Genomic DNA, 27864 nt, shown 5'->3' with positions numbered 1-27864 from the left:
AGCTCTGAAAGATCCTTACATTATAGAGCCTTTTTTTTTTTTTTTTTTTTTTTTTTTGAGACAGAGTCTCACTCAGTCTTCCAGGAGGGAGTAGGGTGGTGCAATCTCTGTTCACTGCAACCTCCACTTCCTGGGCTCAAGCGATTCTTCTGTCTCAGCCTCCCAAGTAGCTGGGATTACAGGCGTCCACCACCACACCCAGATAATTTGTATATTTTTAGTAGACGGGCTTTCACCATGTTGGCCAGGCTGGTTTCAAACTCCTGAACTCAAATGATCCACCTGCCTCGGCCTCCCAACGTGCTGGGATTACAGGCATGAGCCACCAAGCCCGATTGAGCCTCTTACTTTTTTTTTTTTTTTTTTCCAGTCTACTTGGCATAATAACCCATATGCATTTCATCTGCGAGAGCCAGGTCTTCTGGCTCTGGCCAAGCTGAACATCCCCAAATTAACCCTGAGCTTTGGAGAGAGCTTTATTTTACCTCTCTTGCCAGCCTGTTACACTTTAAGAAACATAGCTGAAAACTGACTTAGCTTCAAGGAAGATTTGTCACTGTGTGTTCTGAAGTCCTGCTCTACCAGGTAACAATAGAAATCATCTGCCTCCCCTGCCTCCTTGACCGGCCCTCATCATTCTCGTCAGTATTTAACACAGGCATTTCTCTATTGGATTGACTTCTCAAAGATGTTGATATTTGCCAGTAAGGCAGCAAGTGACCACCAGAAAGACACTGTGTATATCTAAGTACACCCCAGTTTAATCTGTTCAAACAGCTGGCTGAGACTTCTTTTTTTCAAGAGAACATAACTGAAGGCAGCTAGAATGGTTTCTTTTGTTCAAATTTCCCCTCCCAGAGACCAGTCCCAGGAGTTCCTTCACCTGCATTATCCATTAATGCTGTGAATTCATTTCCCCCAAATAAACAAGCTTTCCTGCCAAAGAAAATATGCAGTATGATTGGATGCAGGGGTATGTCTTGGGACCTGATTTTGAGGCATGTTCTTCATTTTTCTAGGTTGGTCCTCATTCTCCCTTACTGAGCTCTTATGCGCAGGAACAGTGTGGCTGTAGCCCTCATTTCTGAAGGTCCTCACTGCCTTGTTAATCCTGTGTGTGGCTATTCAACCCCCTTGAAAGCATTCTTCATTTCTGTTTGCTTAGTTTCCTGCATGCCTCTTCCAGATCATCTTTCACCTCTTGCTTCCACCTCTGGGGACATGTGTGGTTTCTACATAATGCACAAATGTGACTTCGGGGGAGGGGAAGATGGCGGTGGACTCATACACTTCAGCTGGAGTCACTGGACTCTGAAATAGGGGAGGTCCTTTCTGAGTGGGCTGGTCAGGGAAGAGGGGAGGTGGAAAGACCAGCAGGCAACCTCAGGCACTGTAGATACAGTGCCTGAGACAGAAAGCTATGTATGTGTTTTGCATTATAAGGAAATCGTGAACTACAGCTCCTGTGGACCAAATCACCATAAATAACACTCTTGTATCTGATTCTAAATTGAGACATTGAGGAGAATAAGGTATCAACAATCAACATTTCTATAGGAAAAAGATCTGGTTCTTTATTCACCCAAATGTTGATCACCAGGGGTCAACGAACTTTCTCTATGAAAGTTAGATGGTAAATATTTTCAGCTTTGGGGACCATATGGTTTCTGTCACAGCTGTTCAGGCCTGCCTTTGTAGCTCTCAAGCAGCCATAGACAGCATATAAACACTCAAATGTGTTGCTGGCCATAATTTGCCCACCTCTGAGAGAGTCTAAATTCATAAAATTTACTAATATCATTATCATTGTTGTTCACATAAATTGACGAGTGTTCTGTATGTGGCCAGGCTCTGTGCTAAGTACTTGTTGCGAATGGTCGCATTTATATCATTCAAAACAATTCTGTAAGATTATTAATAGTGTTGTATCCATTTTACAGGTAAGGAAGCAAAGGCTTAGAGAAGTTAAATAACATTAAGTGTGGGCAAGGCTGAATTTTGAACCAAGAAAATTTCACTCCAAGCTCATGCTTTATACCACTACACAATACAGTCAGCCTATAGTACCTGCATCATTGATATCCACATTTGCTTTTAGATCCTGATTGTAGCCAGTATTTGGACTTGATATATACATATATAGCTAAAGTTTTGCTTTACAGTTAGAGCTAATTTTGCTTCTTACCTGCCAAGGATCAGTGCTAGGAAATGAATACATGAAGGCCTGGAGAGCTCAGAGGCAGAAGACATATATGTCCAGGCTGGTTTCCAGGTTCTAAGACACCGTGCTCTGAAAATAGTGAGGTAGAGCCAGGCCTGCAGCAAGCTATACTACTCCTTGGAATGGCCTCACCCAGGCCGAGCGCTGGCATGAGCTGCCAAGCCATTGCACACAGGTGCAGGCTCCTCAGCTGCTGGTGGCACAGACCACACTAGTATGGTCAGGGGAGACTGAAAGTTGCATAATTAAGTTGTTTTCTAACTACTGGTATCATTAGCATGCAAGTTGACCAAACAGAAATGTCTGTTAAAGACGGCAGGAACCATGTCTTTGTTGTTACAATGAGTGAAGAAAACTTAGAGTAAAAGTAAAAGATCAGGGGAAAAGTATCCCATATGCTATCACCACCAAAGTTCTTTCTTCAGGCTCGTTGGAATGGTAATGGGGGTTGAGGGTGGGGATTCTGTGGTTAAATAAGTTTGGAAAATGCAAGCCTAGAAAAACTTGAACAATATTCTCAAGAATATAGTATGATGTTTTCCCAAAATGTGTCTGTGTCTGTGTGTGTGTGTATGTGTCTCCCCTTATAAAAATGTTTATAAGGAATATCCTTTGAGAAACCCAAACCCAGAGGCATTTCCCAGTGTTAACATTTTGGTAAATTTCTTTATGGTCCAAGATTTTTCAAATGGGTGGGCATGTCAGCAGCAGTAACTGTGGTGATTATTAAATACATTTAAAAACTTTTTTTTTCTTTTTTTTTCTTTTTTTTTTTTTTTTTTGAGACATGGTCTTTTGCTCCATCACCCAGGCTGGAGTGCAGTGGCGCAAACATAGCTTACTGCAGCTTCAGCCTCTCAGGTTCAGGCTATCCTCCTGCCTCAGCTTTCTGTGTAGCTGGGACCACAGGCATGCACCACCATGCCCAGCTACTTTTTGTATTGTTTGTAGAGACAGGGTCTCACGTTGTTGCTTAGGCTGGTCTCCAGCCTCAAGCAGTCCTCCCATCTCAGCCTCCCAAAGTGTTGGGATTACGGGCATGAGCCACTGTACCCAATAATCTCTTTTTTAATTTTTTTAGGAATAAGGGTTATATATATTCATTCCTGTGTGTTTGTGAATGTTTAAGTTCATTTTGAAACAGTTCATAATTACAGAAATGTTGCAAAAACAGTATGAAGGACTCATTTCCCCATTTGTTACCATTTTACTGTCTTTACCTTATTGTGTGTGCATGTATGCACACATTATTATTGCTATTATTTTTGTATTTTTCATTACTGAAATCTGAATTATAAAATTCTTCAATGAACTGTGAACTTATTTCTCCAAAATACCACAGAAACTCAAATTAGACTAGAAGTTTATTAATTTCCCCCATTTCTAGCTGTTGCATTAAGGTAAATTATGCTTTTCAGGTGTGTGAAAGGTTATAAAATTTCAAGGAAACATTTTGATAAGGCTGCAGCCTACACTCCTCATGAGGAAAGAATTGTCAAATCCAAGGAAGTCTTCAGTTCAGGCCCAGGCAATCCTAATCAGTCTGGATTAGTGGGTTGTAATTCGATGTTGGATGGGACTGTCCCAGCCATTTGGAGCCAGTTTGAAGTCCTATTAGACAGGGTCCTTTAAGAATTAGAGTCAGCTGTTTGCTGAGGTGGGAACCTCAGCCTGAAACATGCTTCCGTTTTTAAGTTTCAGGACTAAGGAGGCCATGCAGGAGCTCTGGGCTTTAGTGACCCCTGTATTTTGTTTCCTGTGGTGACTTGTCATGTTTTCACAGCGCATCAATGTGGATAGTTTTTAAAGTGACAGCCGGTTTCAACAGTGGTTTTATTTCACATACATTGGAGCTTCCATATCTGGACTTTTTTTTGTCAGCCACTAAATCAAAGCTCTTCCTCCTCCAGATGGTTTAAGACACCCAATTTGAACATTAAGTGATTCAAGCAAACACTGTGCCACATTACCAAAGGACCTGTTGGTTTAAGAGACTATGGATGTGACTTACATAACCTCTCATGGAGCATTTCCAAAACCTTATAAGGAAGCTGGATATAGTCACCTCTACTTCATAATGTTAACACTGAGCTCACGAACGAAGCCAGGGCTTGTGTCCTCAGAGAATGCATAAGGAAACAATCACCAGATCGCCCTGGGAGAAGGCACTAGGCGCTTGTTCAGGAGGTTGATGCAACACTCACAACAGCCATAGGACACGTGTATCATACCTCCCAGCTGGAAGGCAGAAACAACTTCAAGTTCAAGTTCAGCTCCCACACCCACAGGGCCGCACTGTGTAAATGGTGCCCTCCACTCACATGTGTGGTAGCTCTATACCTAACTAGAAAAGTGCCTTGTTTAGGTATAAATTAGATGGAAAAAAAATTTTTTAATTTTTAAAAACATTTTGTTATGAAAATTTTCAAAGATACTTCAAAGAAGAGAAATACAGTCAACCTGCATATATGCACTACACAGATGAAACCATTTATCAAGATTTTGCCACATTTCTTTACCCCCTCCCTTATTTATTTTTTTGCTGAAATGTTCACAAGAAACCCCAGATATCGTATCATTTTACCCCTAACATACTTCAACATGCCTCTCTTAAAAAGTAGACATTTTATAAACACAATGTCACTATCCCACCTATAAAATTAATCCAGGACCAACATTTTGATGTGTACTTTTTACATAGCTTCTGCAGCTGGGTCACCTCACAGCACAAGAATCATTAAGTCCATGCCTACACGAATTCAGCTGATAACTTTTTTTTTTTTTTTTTTTTTGATATGGAGTCTTGCTCTGTCGCCCAGGCTGGAGTGCAGTGGCCGGATCTCAGCTCACTGCAAGCTCCGCCTCCCAGGTTCACGCCATTCTCCTGCCTCAGCCTCCCGAGTGGCTGGGACTACAGGTGCCCGCCACCTTGCCCAGCTAGTTTTTTTTTTTTTTTGTATTTTTTAGTAGAGACGGGGTTTCACTGTGTTAGCCAGGATGGTCTTGATCTCCTGACCTCGTGATCTGCCCGTCTCGGCCTCCCAAAGTGCTGGGATTACAGGCTTGAGCCACCGCGCCCGGCCTTCAGCTGATAACTTTAAAGAGAGGGATCCTTGCTCTCAACTTTGTACAAAATTCTTTGTTTTGGGGCTGGGGGCGGGTGAAGAATTTGCACCTGTGGTTCTCCAGAATGTAATCTCAGGTATTGAACTGTGCCATTTGCTTCCTGGGCATTTCATCCTCTCATCAATGATTGATAATCATAACTTACAGGAATTTTTTTAAACAATATTTTAATTGGAAAACGCATCTGTCAGCTGTCAGGCTTCCAGTTTCCACTTTTGAGAAGCAGGATGTTGAATGTGAGTAATGACACAACAGGCCTATAAAATGCGGACTAACCCTCGGATGACTCATCCAGTACAATGCAGTATATTTGTCAAGGAGACTGAATCATATATGGGGGAAACCACTTCTCAGGCAGCCAGCTGGTTCTCAGGTCAGCAAGAGACGATCCATTTTTATCGGAAGCTTTAGAGTAGCAATAATGCTAACACCCAGCACTCGGGCTCCACAATGTAGAGGAAATGGCATCGCCTGGCAGGTACGTGCTTACTGTTTACATGAACTTTATTTTTTCATTGTTCTCTTCTGCTTAACCTTTCTGGTGCTTGCTTTTAGCATTTTTTTAAAGGAGAAAAATTATCCTAGTTGTAGAAGACCACAGTGTGTATGTGTTTGTGTCTGTGTGTGCCCACGTGCAAGGACAGATAGGTAACCTCTGGTCTGTTGATAGACACAGGACTCTTACCCCCTCATCCCTCTTTCTGAAAACAAATTTCTCCTTAGATGTTCTGAAAGACTTTTTTTTTTTTTTTTTTTTTTTTTAAGTCCTGAATCTAAAAGATGCTGCCTAGGAAACAGCTTGCAGAGATGGTATACCTTTTGGGTGGGTAGTGTAGAGCTTTTAAAAAAATGAGTAAGCAGAGGTGAGCTGAAGGAGGTGGTCTAATAATTACTGTTGTGTTATGTTGGATTTCTTTCAGTACTGTGCTTTTTTCCTACCCCCAAGATGCGTGACTTAATGCAAGAAAGCTTTTATTCCCCTACCGAGTGAATAGGGTGGGTTTTTTTGTTTGTTTTGTGTTTTTTTATAAATCACAATTTGCTCATACTGAATTCATGCATTAACTTTTTCTAGGTGGGAGAAAGGGTAGTGGGGATTTGGTAGCAACATTTAATTATAGCGTTCACATGATCTGAAGGATCATTCTGCATAATTGGGAGGCCGTGTCTGCCTGTCTGACCCTCTCTCTTTCTTCACCCACTAAATTTAAACAATGTCTGACTAGTTAAAGCACATATCTTATTTATTTGAGTGTATAAAACATTCCTATGTGTGTTGACAGTCTATTCAGTGTCTCCTCATATTTTAAAAAAATACTTTGTGAGTCTTGCTTGTTAGGGACAGATGCTATAGTTAGTTTATAGCAGTACTATTTATGCTTTCCTGGTCTGTCTGTCCAGAATGGCTAGGTCAGGACCTATAACACAACTGCCCACAAATTTGCCTAAGATTTAGCATTTGTGGAGCAGCCCAGTGTATAGCAGTAAATCCTGTTATCACTCAGAGAGCATTAAAGAGATCTGGGGTTACCAAGCTGGAAAAATAGGCAATCTTTGTTTCTCTTCCCCTTTCTTATAAAGCCCATAATAATGACTTGTTTTCCTTGAAGTGTATGAATTTTAAGCTGTCAGTAAATGCGTTCAATTTACTTACTTAACTACATTCAGAAATTCCTATAATTTGGAAAGCCAGGATGAAGGGAGTTTGTTTCTGTTTGTTTTGTAGATTAAGGGGTGTACTTTTTATAGAATGGCCAATTTGTTTTTGGAGACAAGACTATCTCCAAATTTCATTAATTTTGCATTCTATAAATGAAAGCCACCTGTTATGCTGTAACGTGCTAATTATGGTAGAGGACAATAATGAGGAAGAACAGTATTTGAAATATGTGGGGGTTTTGCTAAGAATTTTCCTGCCCACATCTGTAGTGCTTATTTTTATATGTGTATACATGCATATATAGTACATATTTAATAATAGCACTTGGTGACATTAACAAATACTTCAGATTCAAAGTGAGGGCCATTTTTTATTAACAACATTTTTTTAAGTTGTGAAAGGAAGGCTACTTTAAAAGTGTTATTGCCATGTTATAGTAAACGAGTTGTTTTCTTACAGTTTTGGTGAATGCCACACTCAACTTAGGGTTCACTTTATCACATTCATTAGAAAAATATAAATTAATTTTGTTTTATTTTAAAGACAGAATAGCTAATTTCCTGTGCTTTCACGGAAACATTAGGTTGCATGATGGCATTTTTTTTCTCCTTGAGGCCTATGGTAAATGATTATAGTCAGGGATTAAAAAAAAAAAATTCTTTTAAAGTTCTTGATTTAGTAACACTTTCTGTGAAAATGTCTTGTTTTTCTTTGATGTGTATGGTTGGGACTCGCTTAGGTCCTGTCCACATTCTTTCCAGAGCACCATATTCTGTTAGCTTTGGTTATACTACACAGAGGGTATACTGACCATTGAAACTGGACAGTGATAATCACTCCTAGGGTTGTGGCTGCCACGCCTCAGAGGCGTCTTTGCTGTTAAACGCTGTGAGCCATCAGTCCAAAGGAACCACGTGGTTTTTAGATGCCTTCTTTCCCTTTTGAGGGAAAAGGAATACAGAGCCATGGCCAGTTCCAAAGGTCTCATATCATTCAACTTGGAAGCAATCAATAGATATTGAGTGAGACACTGCCTATGCTCAGAGCAATGTGCTGGGAAGTGTTACATTTAAAAGCGCTTCAGATCTGAGCCCAGTCCAGTTCTTCTCTCAATTCCCGCCCTAGTGGGGATTCATTGTTATTGGAGATAAATTCCTCCCTGGGTTTTCTTTTATTCATAGATTTACTGGAGTCTACAATCCAGAGTCACTCATTGCTATTGTGTATAAGCAACTTTGAGCTATTCCTTTTTGGTTCTTCAAAACCTAACTCTGCTTGGATGGAAATCAAGAAAGAACTGCTCTACTCAAAAATCCATTTGATAGTTTTGGTGGCCATGTTTTCTGAGCCAAGTAGAGTGACATAACCTTGGACAAAAGATTTTTGTTTTTCCTTTTTCTTGGGGAGAGTGACAGGGAGAGCATTTGAATCCTGAAAGGTTAAGAGTGTCCAAGATATTTTAGTGGAACAGTTTTTCCCAATTGTTGCTGGCTTGCAGATTTTTAGCACTTACTAAAATTATATTCTAAAGACTCAAGCTATTGTGAATTCAATAAACATTTTATAAAAACAGGTTTATTTAAAATTAGTATAGATCACTTACCAACATTTAAACATCCTTATTTGTATTTAGAGGGAGACCTGTTTGTTATGGAGTCTGCAGTCTGTCCTTGCTGTCCGGATGTGTGGTTTATGGATGCGTGGTCGTGATGATCACTGGCTCAGGAGGCTTGGCCTGTCTATTGCCTGCTGTCCATTGCTCACTGTCTGCTGTGATATTGTCCTCCCCACATCTGGAGTTTATGGTCATTATGCCTACATACTGGTTGTGTTTAATAACACTTGTAGGTAAATCTTATATCATTATCTAGAAATAGCAACATTCCTGTGTAGCTCAGAAAAGCCAGAGACAAGTGTGGATCAGCCTTCTAACATAAACTCCTAAATGTATAAATGGGATGGATGATCACCCTCTTATCAAACTAGCATGGACTTCTGTGAGCCCTGAACATTCTTCTGGGTATACATTTGCTGACAGCTTGTTGCGTCAACTCCACCTGGATTGTCTTGAGCTATATGTGGCATAGTTGTGCAAACCGTGTGCATTCCCTTTTGGATTTGTTTGTTTGTTTGTTTTGTTTGTTATTAAGACGGAGTTTTGCTCTTATTGCCCAGGGTGGAGTGCAATGACACGATCTCAGCTCACTGCAACCTGCGCCTCCCGAGTTCAAGCGATTCTCCTGCCTCAGCCTCCGAGTAGCTGGGATTACAGGCATGTGCCACCACACCCAGCTAATTTTGTATTTTTAGTAGAGACAGGTTTTCTCCACATTGGTCAGGCTGGTCTCAAACCTTTTAAAAAAAAAAAAAAATGATGACCATAGAGAAAGCAAATGCTGCAGCTCGGCCTCCCTACAGGCGTGAGCCACTGTGCCCGGCCCTTTTTTCTTTTTTCTTTTTTTTTTTTTTTGAAATGGAGTTTCAAAAAACCTCCACCTCCCTGGTTCAAGCGATTCTCCTGCCTCTGCCTCCCAAGTAGCTAGGATTACGGACGTGCGCCACCACGCCTGGCTAATTTTGCATTTTTGGTAGAGATGGGGTTTCACCATGATGGCCAGGCTGGTCTCGAACTCCTGACCTTAGGTTATCCATCTGCCTTGGCCTCCCGACCCACTTGGATTCTTATTTGCCAAGGTTTCTTCATAATAGATGATGGCCAGGCGCAGTGGCTCACACCTGTAATCCCAGCACTTTGGGAGGCCGAGGTGGGCAGATCACGAGGTCAGGAGATCAAGACCATCCTGGCTAACACAGTGAAATCCTGTCTCTACTAAAAATACAAAAAAATTAGCCGGGCGTGGTGTCAGGAGCCTGTAGTCGCAGCTACTGGGGAGGCTGAGGCAGGAGTCCGGCGTGAACCCGGGAGGTGGAGCTTGCAGTGAGCCGAGATAGTGCCACTGCACTCCAGCCTGGGCGACAGAGCGAGACTCCATCTCAAAAAACAAACAAACAAAAACAGATGATGACCATAGAGAAAGCAAGTGCTGCAGAAGCAGGCTGGCACTTCAGCCCTCTTAGAAAGAGCCTTTGGCTTGGAATGAGAGTAATACCTTCTTTACTGCACATCTGAGAGCAGCTCAGAGAGTTAGCTGCATCGTCTTCATAGAGTTCAGTGTATAGGAACTACAGCAAGATTACTGTCTCTTTCCTGATTTCAATCGAAGAGATGACTTAGTTTTCAGTGTTAATTCATTCATTTGTAAAGATTCTTCAGATTAGAGATGTCCAAGCTAGATGTGGCTTTTTGTTGTTGTCTTCTTTTAAACACATGTTCCTTGTACCCATCCAGTGGAGGAGATGGGTTGCCTGTTGTTGCCCTGGCCCTGTGGGGCTCTGCTGTTTGACTGGGCCTCTTGAATTCCATTAAATGAAGCACAGACAGCATGTGTCATAAAGGCTGCTTGGGAAGGGTGAAGAGCAAAATTAGTGTCTGTGGGTGGGCATGTGTTCTCATCACGTCGCCAAAGAACTGCAATGTGCAAAATCTGGCAGGAACCTGTTCCAAAGAAAAATAAAACAGCCCCTTTTTTCCTGCTTTGAGTAATATTAAAAAACATTGCTAACCCCCATGTAGAAGAAATGGAACTGTTAGGAAATTCTTGTGATTATGTGTGAGTGTTTCATAATCTGTGTGTTTAATCTTTACAACTGAGGTTAGAGACGAAAAGGGACTAATCATGAAAAATATTTTGGTGTATTCTGTTGCTGGTGTTGTAGACATTGTAAGGGATTAGAGGAATTTGTCAGAGCTAACAATTTGGGGAAAATCTATTTTGTTTAACTTTCTTCTGTTCTTCTTTGAAATGATTTTGTAAGAAAAGCCATTTTTGTCTCAGTAAAACCAGTACCAAAGGAAATGTTTGTGTTTTTCTTATATATGATTTGCCTGGTACCCCAAGGAACAAAGCAAAGCCAACATTTACACTTAAATTTGAAGCATGAGATCTTCCTTTTATAGTTTCCTCGAGAAGGTCTTGCATATTTGTTAATTGCTCCTCATAGTATAGAAGAATGTTTTTTAAGGGAGGATTGTGATGTATGTAGTTTGCATAATGGGGACATGTGTTACTTTTGTAATTAGGGGAAAGTTAACTTTTTAAATAGTGTTAATGTTTACTCCTTTTTTATTTTAAAAGAATTTTTTAATAAAAATAGAGATGAGGTCTCACATTGTTGCACAGGCTGGTCTCAAACTCCTGGGCTTAAGCGATCCTCCTGCCTTGGCCTCCCAAAGTGAATGTTTACTTCTTAAGGACGGCAGAAATGTTCCTAAGCTAAACCCAACATTTCTAAATTTGAGGTTTTTTACCTATTTCAAGTAGCCTCTCTTTGTTTCACAGATTATCTTTATTTATTGTGGTAAAAAACACATAACATAGCATATATCATCTTAACCATTTTTAAGTGTACAGTACAGTAGTGTTAACTATATCCAAGTTTGTATAACAGATCTCTAGAACATTTTCATCATCCAAAACTGAAATTCTTTCCCAATTAAACAACAACTTACTCCCCTCCCCAGCCCCCAGCCTCTGGCAATCACTATTCTCCTTTCTGTTTCTAGGACTTTGACTAGTCACATTTAGATAGCTGGTGTAAGCGAAACAAATCATGCAGTATTTCTTTTTGTGACTGACGTTTCACTTTGCAAAATCTTCACGATTCATCCATGTTATAGCATATGACAATGTTTCCTTCTTTGTTAAGGCTGAATAATTCCATGGTATGTATGGACCACAAGTGTTAAAGTTAATTCCCTATATGCAAACACACAAGAAAAAGTTAACACAAGAGCTTCCATATATACGAGCAACTCACTGCTGGGTGTGCAGCAGTTTTCAGGGGATGGCATATCCAGGATGCTTGCAGTGACTGTGACTTTCCCAGAGAATGAAACAGTGTGAAGTTAGTCCTGGGAAGTGGCTGAAGCACACCAGTGAGTAAAATGAGCCGAGAGTTGTTCCTCTTGACCGACATTAAGTTGGGGGCCCTTCCACCTGTCAGTAAAGCTCTCTGGTGGAAGAAGTTGGCAGTAGCCACTTGGTTGCCCTGTCTTGGGCAGTGGTCTTTCTTTTTTTTTTTTTTGAGACGGAGTCTCGCTGTGTCGCCCAGGCTGGAGTGCGGTGGCACGACCTCGGCTCACTGCAACTTCCGCCTCCAGGGTTCTAGCGATTCTCCTGCCCCAGGCTCCCGAGTAGCTGGGATTACAGGCACCCAGCACCACACCAGGCTGATTTTTGTATTTTTAGTAGAGACAGGATTTCACCATGTTGGTCAGGCTGGTCTCAAACTCCTGACCTCAGGTGATCCACCCTCCTGGGCCTCCCAAAGTGCTAGGATTACAGGCGTGAGCCCCCGCACCCGGCCCAATTTTTAGCATTTTTAGTAGAGACGGGGCTTCACCATGTTAGCCAGGATGGTCTGGATCTCCTAACCTCATGATCCACCCGCCTCAGCCTCCCACAGTGCTGGGATTACAGGCGTGAGTCACCGCACCCAGCCAGCAGTGGTCTTTAACCACCGCAGACTGCATGACAAAGCTTGGTTGGGCTCCCTGCTGCAAACATGTTGGTGATGGCCAGGAAAGCCCATCTTCAGCAGCTTAGCCACCAAGGGTTTCAGTTATCTGTGAAAATCATGAGTCTTGACATAAAATACCTTCTAGTGCCTCCACAAGCTATTTGACTTTGGGAAGTGGAGATAGCTCTAGTATTTCCTGAAGGTTCTTTCTGAATCAAGTACTTTAAACTACTTCCTTATAAATGAAAAAATATTTTAAGACTAACGTGTTAAAACCGTGAGGAAGGTTGGTAGCTAGTTGGCCTTTACATTATCCTTGCTGCCTGGTTCTTTTATGTCAGGAAAGTAACATGGGAAATACGTGTACTGAGTGGATGGCTCTGTCTTGTTATAACTCGGAAGGAAATTGTGCTTGTAGGACAAATCCTGTCCCTCTGTGTAGTCAACTAGCTAAGAATCCACTGCATCATGATTATATCCTATGAGCCTGACACTTGCCTTAATTGCTCGCCAACAGTCATTGTGACCCTAAAAGGAAAGAATTTCTCCAGTAACACTTAAGTTGGGATTTGTAAAATAACATCAGTACGGATCCTTTTAGAGCCATTCAAGATTCAGTGGTGCCACATTCTGAGGATCCCCATAAGTGAAGCCTAAATCAGAAGTTTAAGAAGAATTCCTCCTCCTTACCTTTTCTCCCTCACCCCACCCCTAGATAGGAAAACCCTTGACCAAAACCCAGCAAGAGCTGAGCGGAACTGGCCTTTCCTGCTGGCAGTGGGCAAAGAGGCTTCTTGTCAAGGAGACTGTCAGTAAGCAGTTGAAACATTTGGGAATATTTTTCCACCTTGATTAGGCTTTCAAGGGCTGGATTGGGAGCCCAGTTGCTCACCATTTTATGTTTTTTCTGTAGGGAAGATACATTCCAATTTCAAACAACCGATTTACTTTTGGACCAGAAATTATTTGTCACATTGAAGCAACTTAAACCTAAGTTGCAACTTGATGTGCACTGAGCTGGTTTATCAGAGGTCTGTAAGAAATGTCTTTCCCTATTTTTAAGCTAAACAATTGCTTTGTTACCTTTTCCTAACATTTTCTCCTTTTCAGTCTGAATGTAGTAAAGATTGGGGCTGGGGAGTTCATGTTGAGTCAACTGATAAGGCAGATAGAATCAACTGTTTGGAAGAAAAAGGGCAGATCTCTCTTCTCTTCTTGGCCTGCATTTGTTCCATAAATATGTCTTGGGGTTTTTCTTCCATGTGGCTAAAGAGGATCTCACATCTGTGAATGTGTAAAACCAGTTAGATGACCAGGTTGTACCTTTTTTTTTTTTCCCCTCAGAGGATCTTATTAAACTTACTAAAACTCAATTTTCATCATTTTCTTGCTTTTTCAAAATACTTGGATAAACCAGTTTCGCTCCTGGAAACTTAATTGTGTAATGACAGTGGCACTGAGAGAATGTATCTGTTAGTTTGTCGTGGTTTCAGGTCTTTGTGGTTTCAAGTTTTTTCTCTACCCAAAATATATTCTCAGTTGCATTTTACTGCTGGAAGTTTTCTGATCTGCTTTTGTAGGATGTTTTAGTGGCTTAAGTTTGCTAAGCCCTCTGCCACAACTAAAAGACTTTAAGGCCATTTTTTTAAAACACAAAGCGTAAAAAGGGACCAAAGTTGAAAGGGTCTCAAAAGTCATTTGTGGTCTCTACCCCTCATTTTACATATAAGGAAACTGAAACTCAGTAATAGAGTTTGAGGTGCCTCACCCAGTTGTGAGAAGATGTGTAATGGAGGTTAGGTCACCTGTCCTGACTTATGGCACTCATTACAACAGATCCAAAAAGGAATTACCTCTGTTGGTGTGAAACTGTGGCAGGATGAGTAGGATCACCCTCTTGCTCTGTGATTTTTTCATGTAGCTGTGTTGCCAGTGTTACCTCTTCATTTCTCCTTAGAATTCCTTTCACAATCAGTTGCCTATCCAGTAAATTTCAAGGGACCAAGATAAGGAATAACTTATCCTCCAGAGCACCTAACTCGAATATAGGCACTTCTGCCACCACATGAGGACCTTTCAAAAGTGTGGTCAGGGGTTGGTCACAGGGACTGGTCTTAGTCCTTCATCTGTCCCTAATGTCAGTGACCTTGAACAAGTCCCTTCTGCAGTCTGGATTTTAATTTTCCATGTGAGAGAGGAGTCTAGCGTAGATGGTCTCCACAGTTCTTTGTATTAATAGCTTAAGAGGTGGAACTAATGTGAAGACCTGAACTCTGCCTTCGGGCTGACCTCTATTCCACTCTTCAGGAGGGAAGTGAAGCCGTGCAGCATGCTTCAGGGAGAACAGGTGCCTTGACTATGTGTTGTTTGTTTATCTGTGTGTTTAGCTTTCCATCTCTAATGAGGGAGGTGGCAGAATCCTAGAAAAAAAGGAACTAAATGAATTAGTAATTCTTGCCGTCTGAGAGGGCATCCATTTCCAGTGGAGCTGTGGGAATATAAACAGGCTCTTAAAAATCCTGTCAGCTTACAGCTTATTATTGCTAGGATGATCTGCTGATTTTCCTCCCTCCCCTTTGAGTTAAATTATCACCTTCTTTTGTTTGAGAACAGGTTTTTTGTTTTGTTTTGTTTTGTTTTGTTTGAGACAGAGAGTCATTCTGTCGCCCAGGCTGGAGTGCAGTAATGCAATCTTAGCTTCTTTTTTTTTTTTTTTTTTTTGAGACGGAGTCTCGCTCTGTCGCCCAGGCTGGAGTATAGTGGCGCGATCTCGGCTCACTGCAAGCTCCACCTCCCGGGTTCAGGCCATTCTCCTGCCTCCGCCTCCCGAGTAGCTGGGACTACAGGTGCCCGCCACCATGCCCGGCTAATTTTTTGTATTTTTAGTAGAGATGGGGTTTCACCATCCAGGATGGTCTCGATCTCCTGACCTCATGATCCGCCCGTCTCGGCCTCCCAAAGTGCTGGGATTACAAGCATGAGCCACCACACCCGGCCAATCTTAGCTCACTTCTAACTCTGCCTCTCAGGTTCAAGTAATTCTCCTGCCTCAGCCTCCCAAGTAGCTGGGATTACAGGTGCCCGCCATCATGCCCAGCTAATTTTTGTATTTTTTTAGTAGAGGCAGGGTTTCACCATGTTGGCCAGGTTGGCCTGGAACTCCTGACCTCAGGTGATCTGCCCGCCTCGATCTCCCAAAGTGCTGGGATAACAGGCGTGAGCAACCGCGCCTGGCCAGACAACAGGTCTTATTAAGGGCTGGCTTGTAAAGGATTTTGTAGGTTTAGAATTTGGTATTAACATAGTGTGGTAAAGTCATTTCCTGACCTTCTGATTAGGTTTACGTTGGGGTGGAGGGCAGGTGGTAGATAGCAGGTACAAAAAAAAAAATTATGGAGGGAACTGCATTCTAAATAGCAGAAAGAAAAGTAATCAGATTTTGTTTAGTACCATTATCAGCATCTTATAGATTTAGTGTTGATTTCCATTTAGAAATCAATTATAACACTACAAATTCTCTCACTCTCCCGACACTTATGATTTTCAGTGTTCAGAAGAGTTCAAAGAAGTATATGCTTAACATCCATATGCCTACCACCTCAAGTCTGCAATTAGCATTTTGCTATTATTGTTTTATCACATATCTATCCATCTATCTCCATCCATGATTCTATGTTTTTTTAAATGCATTTCAAAGTAAGTTGCAAATATCATGGCATTTCTTCCTAGACATTTCAACAGGTGGGTTATTAAGTACTCCCTTCCTTTGTTTTCTCCAATAATGTGAAAGAAAGCAAAAAATATTCTGAGAAAGTCAGGCATAGGAGTTCAAGGGCTGCCATTTAAAGCCCTAAATTGGAGATTATTAACTTTAAACAACTCTCCTTTGCCATTTGTTTTTTGAAGTACCAATTTTTCTATCACATGCACACTTTAATGTGGTGAGAGTTAATTTTGTTTAGTAATCTGACATTTCTGTTAGCTGGCCTTTGGGGTTTAAATGTGGATCACAAATACCATTTTTGGAAGTGTGTGTAAAACAGAGGGAAAGTCAGAAAATTACTGCTTTTGGAATAAAAAGTAGAAGAAACGGTCCTTCAGGGGTGGGTTATTTTGTTTGCTTTAAGATGGTAATCTTTTGATCTTGATTAATTACGAACTCCAGAAGTTCAGGCTCAGTAAAGCAGACAGACAATAAAAGCAAAATCACAAACCTAGATTCAGACTTTGGCCTCTCACCTCCCAGTACTCCCTCAGCCCCACTTCAGGCCATGTAATCACCCTGAAATTCAGCCCTTTAGGACAGACCATTTCATTCATTCTTTTTTGGTTGGAGTGAAGTAAAAAAAAAAATTTTTTTTTTTGAGACAGAGTTTCACTCCTTTGCCCAGGCTGGAGTAAAGTGGCGTGATCTTGGCTCGCTGCAACCTCCACCCCCTAGATTCAAGCGATTCTCCTGCCTCAGCCTCCCGAGTAGCTGGGATTACAGGTGTCCGCCACCACACCCAGCTACTTTTTTGTATTTTTAGTGGAGACAGGCTTTCTCCATGTTGGCCAGGCTAGTCTCGAACTCCTGACCTTAGGTGATCCACCTGCCTCGGCCCCCCAAAGTGCTAGGATTACAAGCATGAGCCACCACACCCAGCCCTAAATTTTACTTTTTTAAGCAGTTTACTCATGTCAGAGCCATTCGTGTTTTGGTGGTTTTGAGAAAAACTCAGAACTACCTCTGACACATGTCTTGAATGTCAACAAACTTTCACAGTAAAATCTTCCCATGATTTCCTAAAATATTTTGTTGTTGTTGTTGTTGTTGAGACAGAGTTTCTCTCTGTCGCCCAGGCTGGAGTGCAGTGGCACGATCTCAGCTTACTGCAACCTCTGCGTCCCAGGTTCAGGCAGTTCTCTTGCCTCAGCCCCCCGAGTAGCTGAGATTAGAGCCTCCTGCCACTACACTCGGCTACTTCTTTGTATTTTTAGTAGAGACTGGGTTTCCCCATGCTGGCCAGGCTGGTCTCGAACTCCTGACCTCAAGTGATCCACCCGCCGTGGCCTCCCAAAGTGCTGGGATTACAGGTGTGAGCCACTGCACCCTGCACCCTAAAACGTTTTGAAGAACCTTAAAAGATTTGTGTTAACATTTAGAGAAGCTGTGTATAACATTTTAATAGATTTGCTACTACAATAAAACACATATACATGTCTGTGTTTATCTTGTTACTTCAATAACTGTCTTCAGCAGATAGGATCTTTGGGTATGACAGATAAAAGGAAAGAGGACATGGGAACATGTCCAGTGGGGTTTGGAAGGCTTGTCTGGCATAGGAGAACCTATAGAACCTATGCCTTTTGAGGAAGAACCTAAATCTGAATCATCCACTTTATACCTGTGTTATCTTCACCTGGGCCAGTGCAGATAATTATTTGATGCTGGGCTTTAAAGAAAGAAATCTTTAAAACAAGTTTTTAACTTTATTGAATTTAGTGGAATTGTAAAATTGTTTAGATTTTACAGTTCTGTTACATTTACTTTCAAATCAAAGGATGTATTGTTGTTGCTGCTGTTGTCGTTATTGGAGGATAGTATGAGGTTAATTCCTAGAGCCAATGTTTTAGAATTCAAAAATAATTTTAAATACATTGTAGAGCCTTCTTTAAGGTGATTTATCTGCTGCACAGATATGTGACTGATACAGAGGCCCCTAACTGGTTGACCAGGAAACCCACCAAGGATTTAAGAGGCATATGCCCAGGAGTCTCCAGTCCCCTGGTCCCCCAGGGTGAGAAAATTAGGATTTCTGCTATTAGTAAGGATTAGAGCAAAGAGTTTTCAAACTTCAAGAAAAAGTTGTTCCATTCTTCGCTGATTATAATCTAATGACTAAACTACCATACCTGTCCTGCCAGTCTCCCCAGGCCTGACCTCAGCCCTCTGCTGGACTTTCCTTCTTCTGGGCCAGGTACATTACTCACCTCAAGAGGTAATTGCACAAGAAGACCATATTGACAAGAGAAAGTTGCCCAGGAGCCATTTTTTTTAAAAAATCTGTCTTAGACATTACTCCTAAAATTGCCTGCCTGTGTGCTGAAGCTGAGATTTACTTCAGCGAACACTTCGTTGCCCATGTTTAAAACTGCCCCATGTGGCTGGGCGCGGTGGCTCACACCTGTAATCCCAGCACTTTGGGAGGCCGAGGCGGGCGGATCACAAGGTCAGGAGATCGAGACCACGGTGAAACCCCGTCTCTACTAAAAATACAAAAAAATTAGCTGGGCATGGTGGCAGGCGCCTGTAGTCCCAGCTACTCAGGAGGCTGAGGCAGGAGAATGGCGTGAACCCGGGAGGCGGAGCTTGCAGTGAGCCGAAATCACGCCACTGCACTCCAGCCTGGGTGACAGAGCAAGACTCCGTCTCAAAAAAAAAAAAAAAACTGCCCCATGTTAGGGTTTTAGGTTGAACAACCTTAATGTCTTTATCTTTATTGTGTCCCAATTACAAGTGGTCAGTCATCTTATATATATTTAGTAGTATTGTGGTTTATAAATTTGAGTACTAAATTGAAATGCTGGAAAGATTTTGTTGTTAAAAAAAAAAAACAAATATGGTGGCATCCTTAATATATTTTTGATAGATTAAATAAGTATTGATAAAATCAAAAGGTTTTTATTAAAACTTTTTTTTTTTTTTTTTTTTTTTTTTTTTTTTTCATGAGAGCACTGTAGATAGAATCCAGCCAAATCACTCTTTTCCCTGTGCAGGATTTATGTGTGTTCAAGCTACAGGAGATAAACACTTAGAGGTGAAATTTAAAATTGCGTTTTAAACATAGTACAGTGGAGTGAGTCTAATATAACTTTGTCAACCTTGCTGAAATGGAAACCAGAAAACCAACATTTTATGAGGTAACTTCCAGTGTGCCTGGGCATTGCTAATGCCATGGGTATCACCACCTTCTATTTACAGTCCTTGCAGATTTGCCCCTAAAATTGGGGCTTTCTCTGAGAAGGTGATGGGGCACTAGTCACTCCAACTTCCATCTGCCACAGTAGGTTTTTCAAGCTCACCAGAACCGTCACTCAGGGCTCCCAGACTCGGGGGATGTCAGAGGATCCCTAATTGCCTGCCGGTATTTTCCCAACTACTTCCTCAAAGGCTCCTAAGCCTCTGTAAAGCTTACGTGTTTAACTTCCAGCCCTGATCTTTGTTCCTTTGTGTCTTTGCTTAATTTCCTTTTTTGTGTGTGTGGCCCTTGTGGGTCACAGGACACAGCAGGAAAGAAAGAAGGAGGCTTGACTAGGGACAGCTGGGCAGAGCATCCATTCCACTCCCAAGGATGTCTGCAAGGCAGGTGCAAGATAATGTGCCAGAATGTGCAGTATACATGCTGCTCTGGCTCTGGTGACCTGGAAGTGTAAGGTAGCACTCAGAGATGGGGAAATATTTATATTTAAATTAGGATTTAATGTCAGTGATAAGTTAAATCTGTATTATCTAAATATTAAATCTATAATATTTTCCTTTAAACTGAGGTTTAAAGGAAAGTATAGAGGCACATAGCATGCTAAATCAGCACCGTATGTTAAACAAGGTATGGGCATATATTTTGAATCAGAATTGCTCACTTACAAAAATAGGAATTCACAGCTTATTTTTAAAGAAGTATTTCTGTATTAAAATTTCATTAGGAAAACTAAAATACTAGAGGTCCAAGCCTAGCAAACTTTGACTTGTTAGTACTGGTTCTGAAGAATGATTGATAAATTATTAAGTTTAATAATCATTTATATGCTGACCAGTATCTTCCGTGATAATGGAGGAAACGGCCTCTTTTAATATGTGCACTGGAAAATAGCGTGTGGGTGAGAGGTTTATTTATATGCTTCGGTGTAGCTAGGTAGCATGAACAACAACAAAGATGCTCGGCTTATCCAAGGCATGAGGAGGGACATGCCCCTTACCTCCTCTTCAGGAGAGGGTAGAACTTGGACACAGAGGGCGCTAGTGACCTTGCAGGACAGCAGAACTTACTGGCTTTACTCACAGATTCTGAGCCCAACAGAGTGGAGAAGGAAAACCTATTTATCCCCCTTCTGAGGCTTCTGCGCATAAGCAGGACCCCTGGCTTTTAGCCTAATTGGTTTCTGTATGAAGGTTATATCCCCAGTCATTGTAAAGCAAAGACCACCACCGCCACCTCCTATACACAGCTTTTAGGTACCATGTTTGTGTAAGTGTTCCATTCCTAAAAGTCATTGCATGCCATTTAAAAAATACATAAGTTGATAATGAAGATAACATATTTTTGAAAATCAAAGCTGGCTGGGCCTGGTGGCTCACGCCTGTAATCCCAGTGGATGCTGAGGCAGGTGGATCATTTGAGGCCAAGAGTTTGAGACCAGCCTGGTCAATATGCCGAAACCCCATCTCAACTAAAAATACAAAAATTAGCCAGGCGTGGTGGAGCACACCTGTAATCCCAGCTACTCAGGAGGCTGAGGCAGGAGAATTGCTCAAACCTGGGAGGCAGAGGTTGCAGTGAGCTGAGATCGCGTCACTGCACTCCAGCCTGGACGACAAGAGCAAACCTCTGTCTCAAAAACAAAACAAAACAACAAAAAACCAAAGCTATGTTGTAGTCCTCTTTTTTTTTTTTTGAGACAGAGTCTCACTCTGTCACCCAGGCTGGAGTACAGCGGTGCGATCTCAGCTCACTGCAAGCTCCGCCTCCCGGATTCAAGCCATTCTCCTGCCTCAGCCTCCTGAGTAGCTGGGACTACAGGCGCCCGCCACCACGCCCGGCTAATTTTTTGTATTTTTAGTAGAGATGGGGTTTCACCATGTTAGCCAGGATGGTCTCAAACTTCTGACCTCGTGATCCACCCAACTCAGCCTCCCAAAGTGCTGAGATTACAGGCTTGAGCCACCGCACCCGGCTGCTATGTTGTAGTCCTCTAAGGGTAGGAGTTACTCTGCATGAGCAAGATTAGCTACAGCACCTCAGAAAAGCAGGGACACAGTGAAGAGCCTGTTTAGTCCTCTTGGTAAATGTGGTCATAGCATAGTGCCCTGGCACTGTGAGCTCACATGAAAGTGTTAGTCCCTGTTTAAGTACATGGGTTCTTTTACTAGCAGATACTTTGAAGCTGGAGTAGGGCAGTTTCAAAGGTACTCTCTATTGAGTGTATTCGTTGGCTGATTTCACTGATGTTAAATAACTGTGGAGAAGCCTTTTGTTAAGTGATCTTAGCCCACTTTTCACCTTCCCTAATTCTTATATCATGCAAACTGGTTCCCTTTATGAAACAAACACTTAATGCTCAGAAAATCTCTTCTCTGCCTCACAGTGCCTGCTCATCCGTGTTTGAGAGAAGAGCTGATGGCCTTTGCCAAAATTAGCTACTGCAAGATCTGGCATCTTTGGATCGAGTCTTTCTACTGTAGGCATTAATGAGCTTTCATTAACACTGTTTTCTGTAATGGCCTAACCTAACCACACAAACAGTACATATTTTGGTAGTTAACACAAAGGCCTTATTTTCTGGGCCATTATAGCATGTAGAGCAAGTGTTCTACCTTCAGGGGCTTGTACAGAGCAGAAAATCATGTTACCACCATGCATAAAATTACATTATGTTAACTTTCCTTGCCCATAAAGTTCAGAATATATAAACTTCCAAAACCAGGGCAGTCCGCTTTCAAAAAATTATTGAGTAGCTGATACTTAAGACAGCACCCACAAAACAAAACCACCACCTGACTTAACAAATAGAAAGTATGACCAGTACCCTCAGTTTCTCAACACATTTGATTCTACTGAAGTATTTTGTTGATTTTTTTAAAAAAGATAACTAGTTATATATATTTTATATTCACATATAGTTCATACACACATATGTAATATTTTAAACATATAATTCGATGAAATCAAAGAGCCTGTATAAATCTATAAGCACGAGGAAGACCGGGGGCGGGGGATGTGATTAAAATAAAGTGAGTGTGCCTGGCTCCCTGCAAGAAGTTGGTGTTATATTTGGCTCAGTTGGCGTCTGGGAGTTGGGCTGAAGAGGCTGGGATCTTGGCTAATCCCTCTCAAGGTCTGGTGAAGTGGAGAAGAGGCTGGGAGGAAGTGAATCTAATGTTGAGCATAATGGAGAGATAAAGGAGCCGTGTAATCAGATAAGGGTTGGCTGTGGGAAGTATTTATGGGGGAGGTAAAAGTCCCAGTCTCCATCCCTGAAAGAAACCGATAGGGAAGGGCAGGAGCAGAGGGCCAGCTCACAGACGGTGGACGGCATTATTTTCCTCTACAGGTATGCCTACAGTGGACAACTAAACCTGGTCTTTATAAACCTAACCTCTCATGACAGTTGCTGGAGGTCCATGTCAAATTTCCTCCTACTGTCAAGAGCCTGACAGCTTCCCTGCCCCTCCACTCTCTGATCGCTAGAAAGGGCAGGCAATCGAAACCCACTCCTCAGTGGCCAGGGAAGCTGGTGTTTCAAAGACCTGTTTCTGTCACTGAGGTAGGCTTTCAGCAAAAATGATGATGATTACAACTTACCAAATGTCTGAATCTGTAACACTGCTTTCAGCCAGCAGGGTAGATCCCCTATTCATTTTGCAAAGGAGGAAACTGAAGCTCAAAAAGAGGTTTCTTCAGCTCCTGAGAGGACTGGGGGACATCGGGGCCGCCTGGCCCTGGAGCACACATTCTTTGTGAGACCCAGTGCTGCCTCGCCATCATCTCCTACAGTTCCTTGGTTTACGTCTGTTAACGTGGCCCAGACAGGGCCTGCTTTGAAACTGGAGAACACTTAGAACATAAAGGCTGAGGTCTAAAACTTTTCTGTGGAGATGCTAATCCAGTTTTGAAAGCGTTTTTTTCTCTGCCTTCCTATCCTGCCTTACGTTGTTACCTGCCTCTTTTGCATATTGCGTGATCCCGGGACAGGAAGTCCTGTTTTTACAAAAAGTCCACGTGTTGGGAACACAAAGCTTTTTCCATAAAGAAACCACATTTCAATGGAAGATCCTCAGTCCAGCCACTTTTGCCCATAACACACCTAAAGAATATGGTATTGAGCGCTGGCCGTCCAACACGATTTGTAATAACATTACTGGGGCTGTTCAGCTCAAGTTCAGACACTCGGGCTCCATTCAGTTGGGGTTTGGACCCTTGGCTGGAGCTTCACTAGATCCACACCATTACAGCAGTTGTTAATTTCAGAAGCATTCTTTTAAAATGTTGTTATTTTTGACAATGATAGCATGTTTTGACATTTTTTTTTCTAAGGCATACCAGCAGCAGTTTCCTTGTGCAAATTTTTAAAACTAATCTGCCCTTGCCCTTCCTGCCCCATCCCCCCCACTAACAAACCCTGCATCTGTTTCAAACAGATGTTGTTTAATTCTTTCCAGAAAGAGCGGGAGGGAAGGTGGGAAGAGAGTTTCCTCCTTTATACCTTTTTGGTAGTGAAGTTCATTGTCATTTCTGTGCTGGGTGGGGTGAAGTGCCTGAGTAACGTAAATACACCATGGATAGGAAGCAGTTGGCATGCAGCCATGCAGCTGGATTATCCAGACATCCTTCGCAGCTTTTAGTGCAGCACTTTATCCCCCGCCTTGTTTTAAATAGCCAGATGCCTCAGTTAATGCTGGCTGTTGGGGCTCTTGCCGGAGGAGACAAAGGGGGCTTCTGCCCCTGAGCCTCCCTTTCCCCAAATCCCATCACAGAGAAGTCTATACCCTGGAGAAGGCACTTGATAGGAGGCATTGAGGCAGGAAGGAGGAGGCCTCAGAGTGCAAGCAAAGGCCAGAGTTAACAGCCTTGTAGTCTGGACACAGAAGGGTATGGTATTTTTAAATTCTGTAATAAATGGGTACTTTTTGGAAATAAGTTTATGGCACTAACATAAGCAATGCAGACTTCTCTTTTTCATGTTTACTTAATCCCCTCAAACAGAGAACAGCACACAGCTGCAAAACAAAAAAAGTAAAAGCATGTTTTTTAACAAGAGGTACACAGAGTTTCAATTCTTCACCTTGGCCATCTCCTGTTGAGATGAACCCATAGTACACTCATAGAAGATTTGAGAAAGCTGTGTTGCACACTCGAGAATTAAAAGTCATAGGACCCTTAATTTTTTTTTTTTTAAATAAATGGGATTGGGGGAAAAGGATATTCTCAAATTGTATGCAGTTAATCTAAATAAATGTTACAGAAGGTTCTTAATCTAAGGGAATATGCATGTTGAATCCTGAAATAGTTGGATTAGTCCTATATGTACATGTATGTCCTATGATTTTTATATGTACTTCTACATGATTTTTTGATTTTTATGAATGGAAAAATACCGTGATCCCAATGTAGTAATTGTGGTTCATAAGTAAATAAGTATTGAACACTGTATATTTTTATAGGAATTCTGTTAGCTATAGATTTTTTTTTTTTTTTTTTTTTGAGACGGAGTTTTGCTCTTGTTGCCCAAGGTAGAGTGCAGTGGCGTGATCTCAGCTCTGCCTCTGGGGTTCAAGCTATTCTCCTGCCTCAGCCTCCCAAGTAGTTGGGACTACAGGCACCCACCATCAAGCCCAGCTAATTTTTTGTATTTTTAGTAGAGACGGGGTTTCACCATGTTGGCCAGGCTGGTCTCGAACTCCTGACCTCAGGTTATCTGCCCACCTCAGCCTCCCAAAGTGCTGGGATTACAGGCATGAGCCACTGCATCCAGCCTGCTATAGATAATTTTTTAAAAACCTGTTTATATTGTGAATTTAGCCCTATTCATTCCGCAACATATTACATGTAAGACACCATTCTAGGCCCTAGGGATATAGAATTGAACAAAAAAGGCAAAGTTTCTGCTCCTGTAGAATTTATATTCTGGTAGGCAAGCAGATATTTTATTGAGCAAGCATTGATTTAGTAGCATATAGAAAGCCAAAGCAGGGGGAGAAGATTTAAGAGGGGTGGAGGGTGCTATGCTGCTTTATATAGAGTGGGCAGGGAAGTCCTCTCTGAAATAACCTTGGACAGAGACTTAAGTGAAATAAGAGAATGAACCCAGTTGGTATGTGAGGAGTAGGGTTTGAACAGAAGAAATAGCAAGTGCAAAGGCCCTGAGGTAGAAGGATGCTTAATATGGAGGGCAGTGGAACCAAACTGGAATGAACAAGAAGAGTAGTAGGATAAAAGGTCCAGATTTTGACTTCTGCTTGGTGATACCACTGGAGGGTTTGTTTGAGTAGAGTGATCTGACTTACCTTTCTATTTTCTGGGTTAAGTTGGGCAAACATGGAAGCAAGGATGCCAGTTAGAAGGCTATTGCAGCAATCTCAATGGAAGGTGATGACAGTTGGATCAGGTCAGTGTCAGTAGAAGTGGTAAAAAGTGGATCCTGGATATATTTTGAAGAGAGAACTAGAAGGATGAGGAGGTGTCAGGAACCAAGAGTTCAACCTGAAACATGTTGATTGTGGTACATATTAGACACCTATGTAGAGACTTCACATGGGCCCTTGGTTCTACTGGACTGAATCTCACAGAAGAGACCTGGATGGAAATGTGAATTTGGGAACTGTTGGTATGTAGAAGGTGTTTAAGTGGAGGAAGTTGGTCCTAACTTGGATCATGGATGACTTAACCACAGTTACAGGAGGAAGGGCAGAGAGAGTGCTGGTACAAAGCGTAGGCATGGTGGTGGGCACAGGCAAAAGGTCTCCTGTGATTTTGTCTATTTTCTCAGTGAAGCTAAAGCAACTTCATCCATCATCTGAGAGTGAGGGGGTAGGAGGCCGTGTAAAGTTGTCTTTGGGGGACAGATCAGGGAAATGTAGCAGGATGCCAGGTGGCACTTAAGGACTCACTCAAGAGTAGTGTTTATGGCTTTCAAACTAGTCCTATGAGCATAGTAGAGTGGGGTTTTTCCCTTGCAGTATGTTCAGCAGCCTGGGTGGGGTTACGGAGTAGGTAGATGATAGGATTTAACTCCACTGGGGTCATGCCAGGCAATGGCCATAAGCAAGGGGAGGGGTAGAGAATCAGTTGAGGATGTGGCGTTTGGGGGAGGGCAAAAGTGGTCAAAACAATAGATTGTTGGCCCCAACAGGGTAAAGAATTATTAGAGTCTGGAGGGAGAGAGCTGCAAAGTTACGAGGTGGTCGGAGAGCAGGATGCTTACAATTGAGTTATGGAGGTGGTGCAGATGTTGGTAATGACAAGATTCACGGTTGACCTGGGCATGAACGGCTAAAGTTGGTTGTAAGACAAGGGCATTGGAAGGAAAGAGGCCCAGAAATTGAGAGGCCAGGGAATTGGAGGGATCCTCCGAGTCAATAATGAAATTATCAAGAATCAGGCCAGGGATCATGGTGGAGATATGGAGAGTCAGTGAGCCTGGTTGCTGAAGTCTTCAAAGGATGAAGGAAAGTGAGGTCTGTGGAAGACTGAAGAAGGGTTGTGAGGGGGGCATGGTCAGGGTGTGAGCTTCACACTGGAGGGAGGCTGAACAGTCTGCAGCAGTGGCAAGCACCATACCCACATCTCGGCCCAGCAGGGTGCAGTGGGGAGACAGAAATCAGCCCTGGGAGAATGGGCCACAGAGGCCCAGCCGAGAGTGCATTTTAATTTAGGTTAGGAAAGGGAAAGGAACTTATATGAGGTACCTAGAGTATCAGATTCATAGAGACAAGACAGTAGAATGGTGGGTGCCAGGGGCTAAGGGGTAGAGGAAGTGGGGAAGGGGGAGTTAGTATTTTTCATGGGTACAGAGTTTCAGTTTGGGATGATGAAAAGTTCTAGAGGTAGATGCGGGTGATGGTTGACCAACGGTGTGGGTGTAATTAATGCCACTGAACTTGTATACTTAAAAATGGTTAAAATGGGAAATTTTATACCATTCATATTTTACCGCAGTGAAAAAAAAAATGAAAGGAATGATCAGAGGAGGGGATGAGGAAGTAAAGGGAATGGTAGACCTTGGAGTTGGGGTGCCAAGGGAGGTCAGTTGGGTGACAGTGGAGGGTTAGCTGTAGGGGGTCATGGAAAATCTGGTGGCTTTGCCTTTAGCGGTGAGTGAGGTGAGCAGGGCTATGGGGCACTGCCTCCACGTCTCTGGCCAATTGCGGGGGCCAAGTTCTGAGTGCCCGGGCTGAGGGCGTCTTCCCTGAGGCCCAGGGAACGAGGGGGGTTCTTTGTTACTCTGCAGCTTTGTTTCCCGAGAATCTGTTATAACGCCTGGCATATGCAAGATGCAAATATATGTTTGAATGAGTAAA

General features: G+C 42.3%; 1 protein-coding gene across 3 annotated transcripts in view; it reads left to right on the top strand.

Moving 5' to 3' along the window:
* Positions 1-27864, top strand: part of SPRED2 (sprouty related EVH1 domain containing 2) — a 125717-nt gene that overhangs the window by 60861 nt on the left and 36992 nt on the right. The window contains exon 1 of one of the 3 annotated variants that reach the window (XM_025354151.1): positions 5605-5825. The exons of the other annotated variants lie outside the window; for them this stretch is intronic. Within the exon in view, the coding sequence (XP_025209936.1) occupies positions 5809-5825 (17 nt within the window). The 5' untranslated portion in view covers positions 5605-5808. Of the gene's footprint in view, positions 1-5604; positions 5826-27864 lie in introns of those variants that run through there. 3 annotated transcript variants of the gene reach the window in all.

The sequence above is a fragment of the Theropithecus gelada genome, chromosome 13 (assembly GCF_003255815.1).
Source record: "Theropithecus gelada isolate Dixy chromosome 13, Tgel_1.0, whole genome shotgun sequence".
NCBI lineage: Eukaryota > Metazoa > Chordata > Mammalia > Primates > Cercopithecidae > Theropithecus > Theropithecus gelada.
Note: the sequence above shows the minus strand (reverse complement) of the source record. Positions and strands in the feature narration are given on the sequence as shown.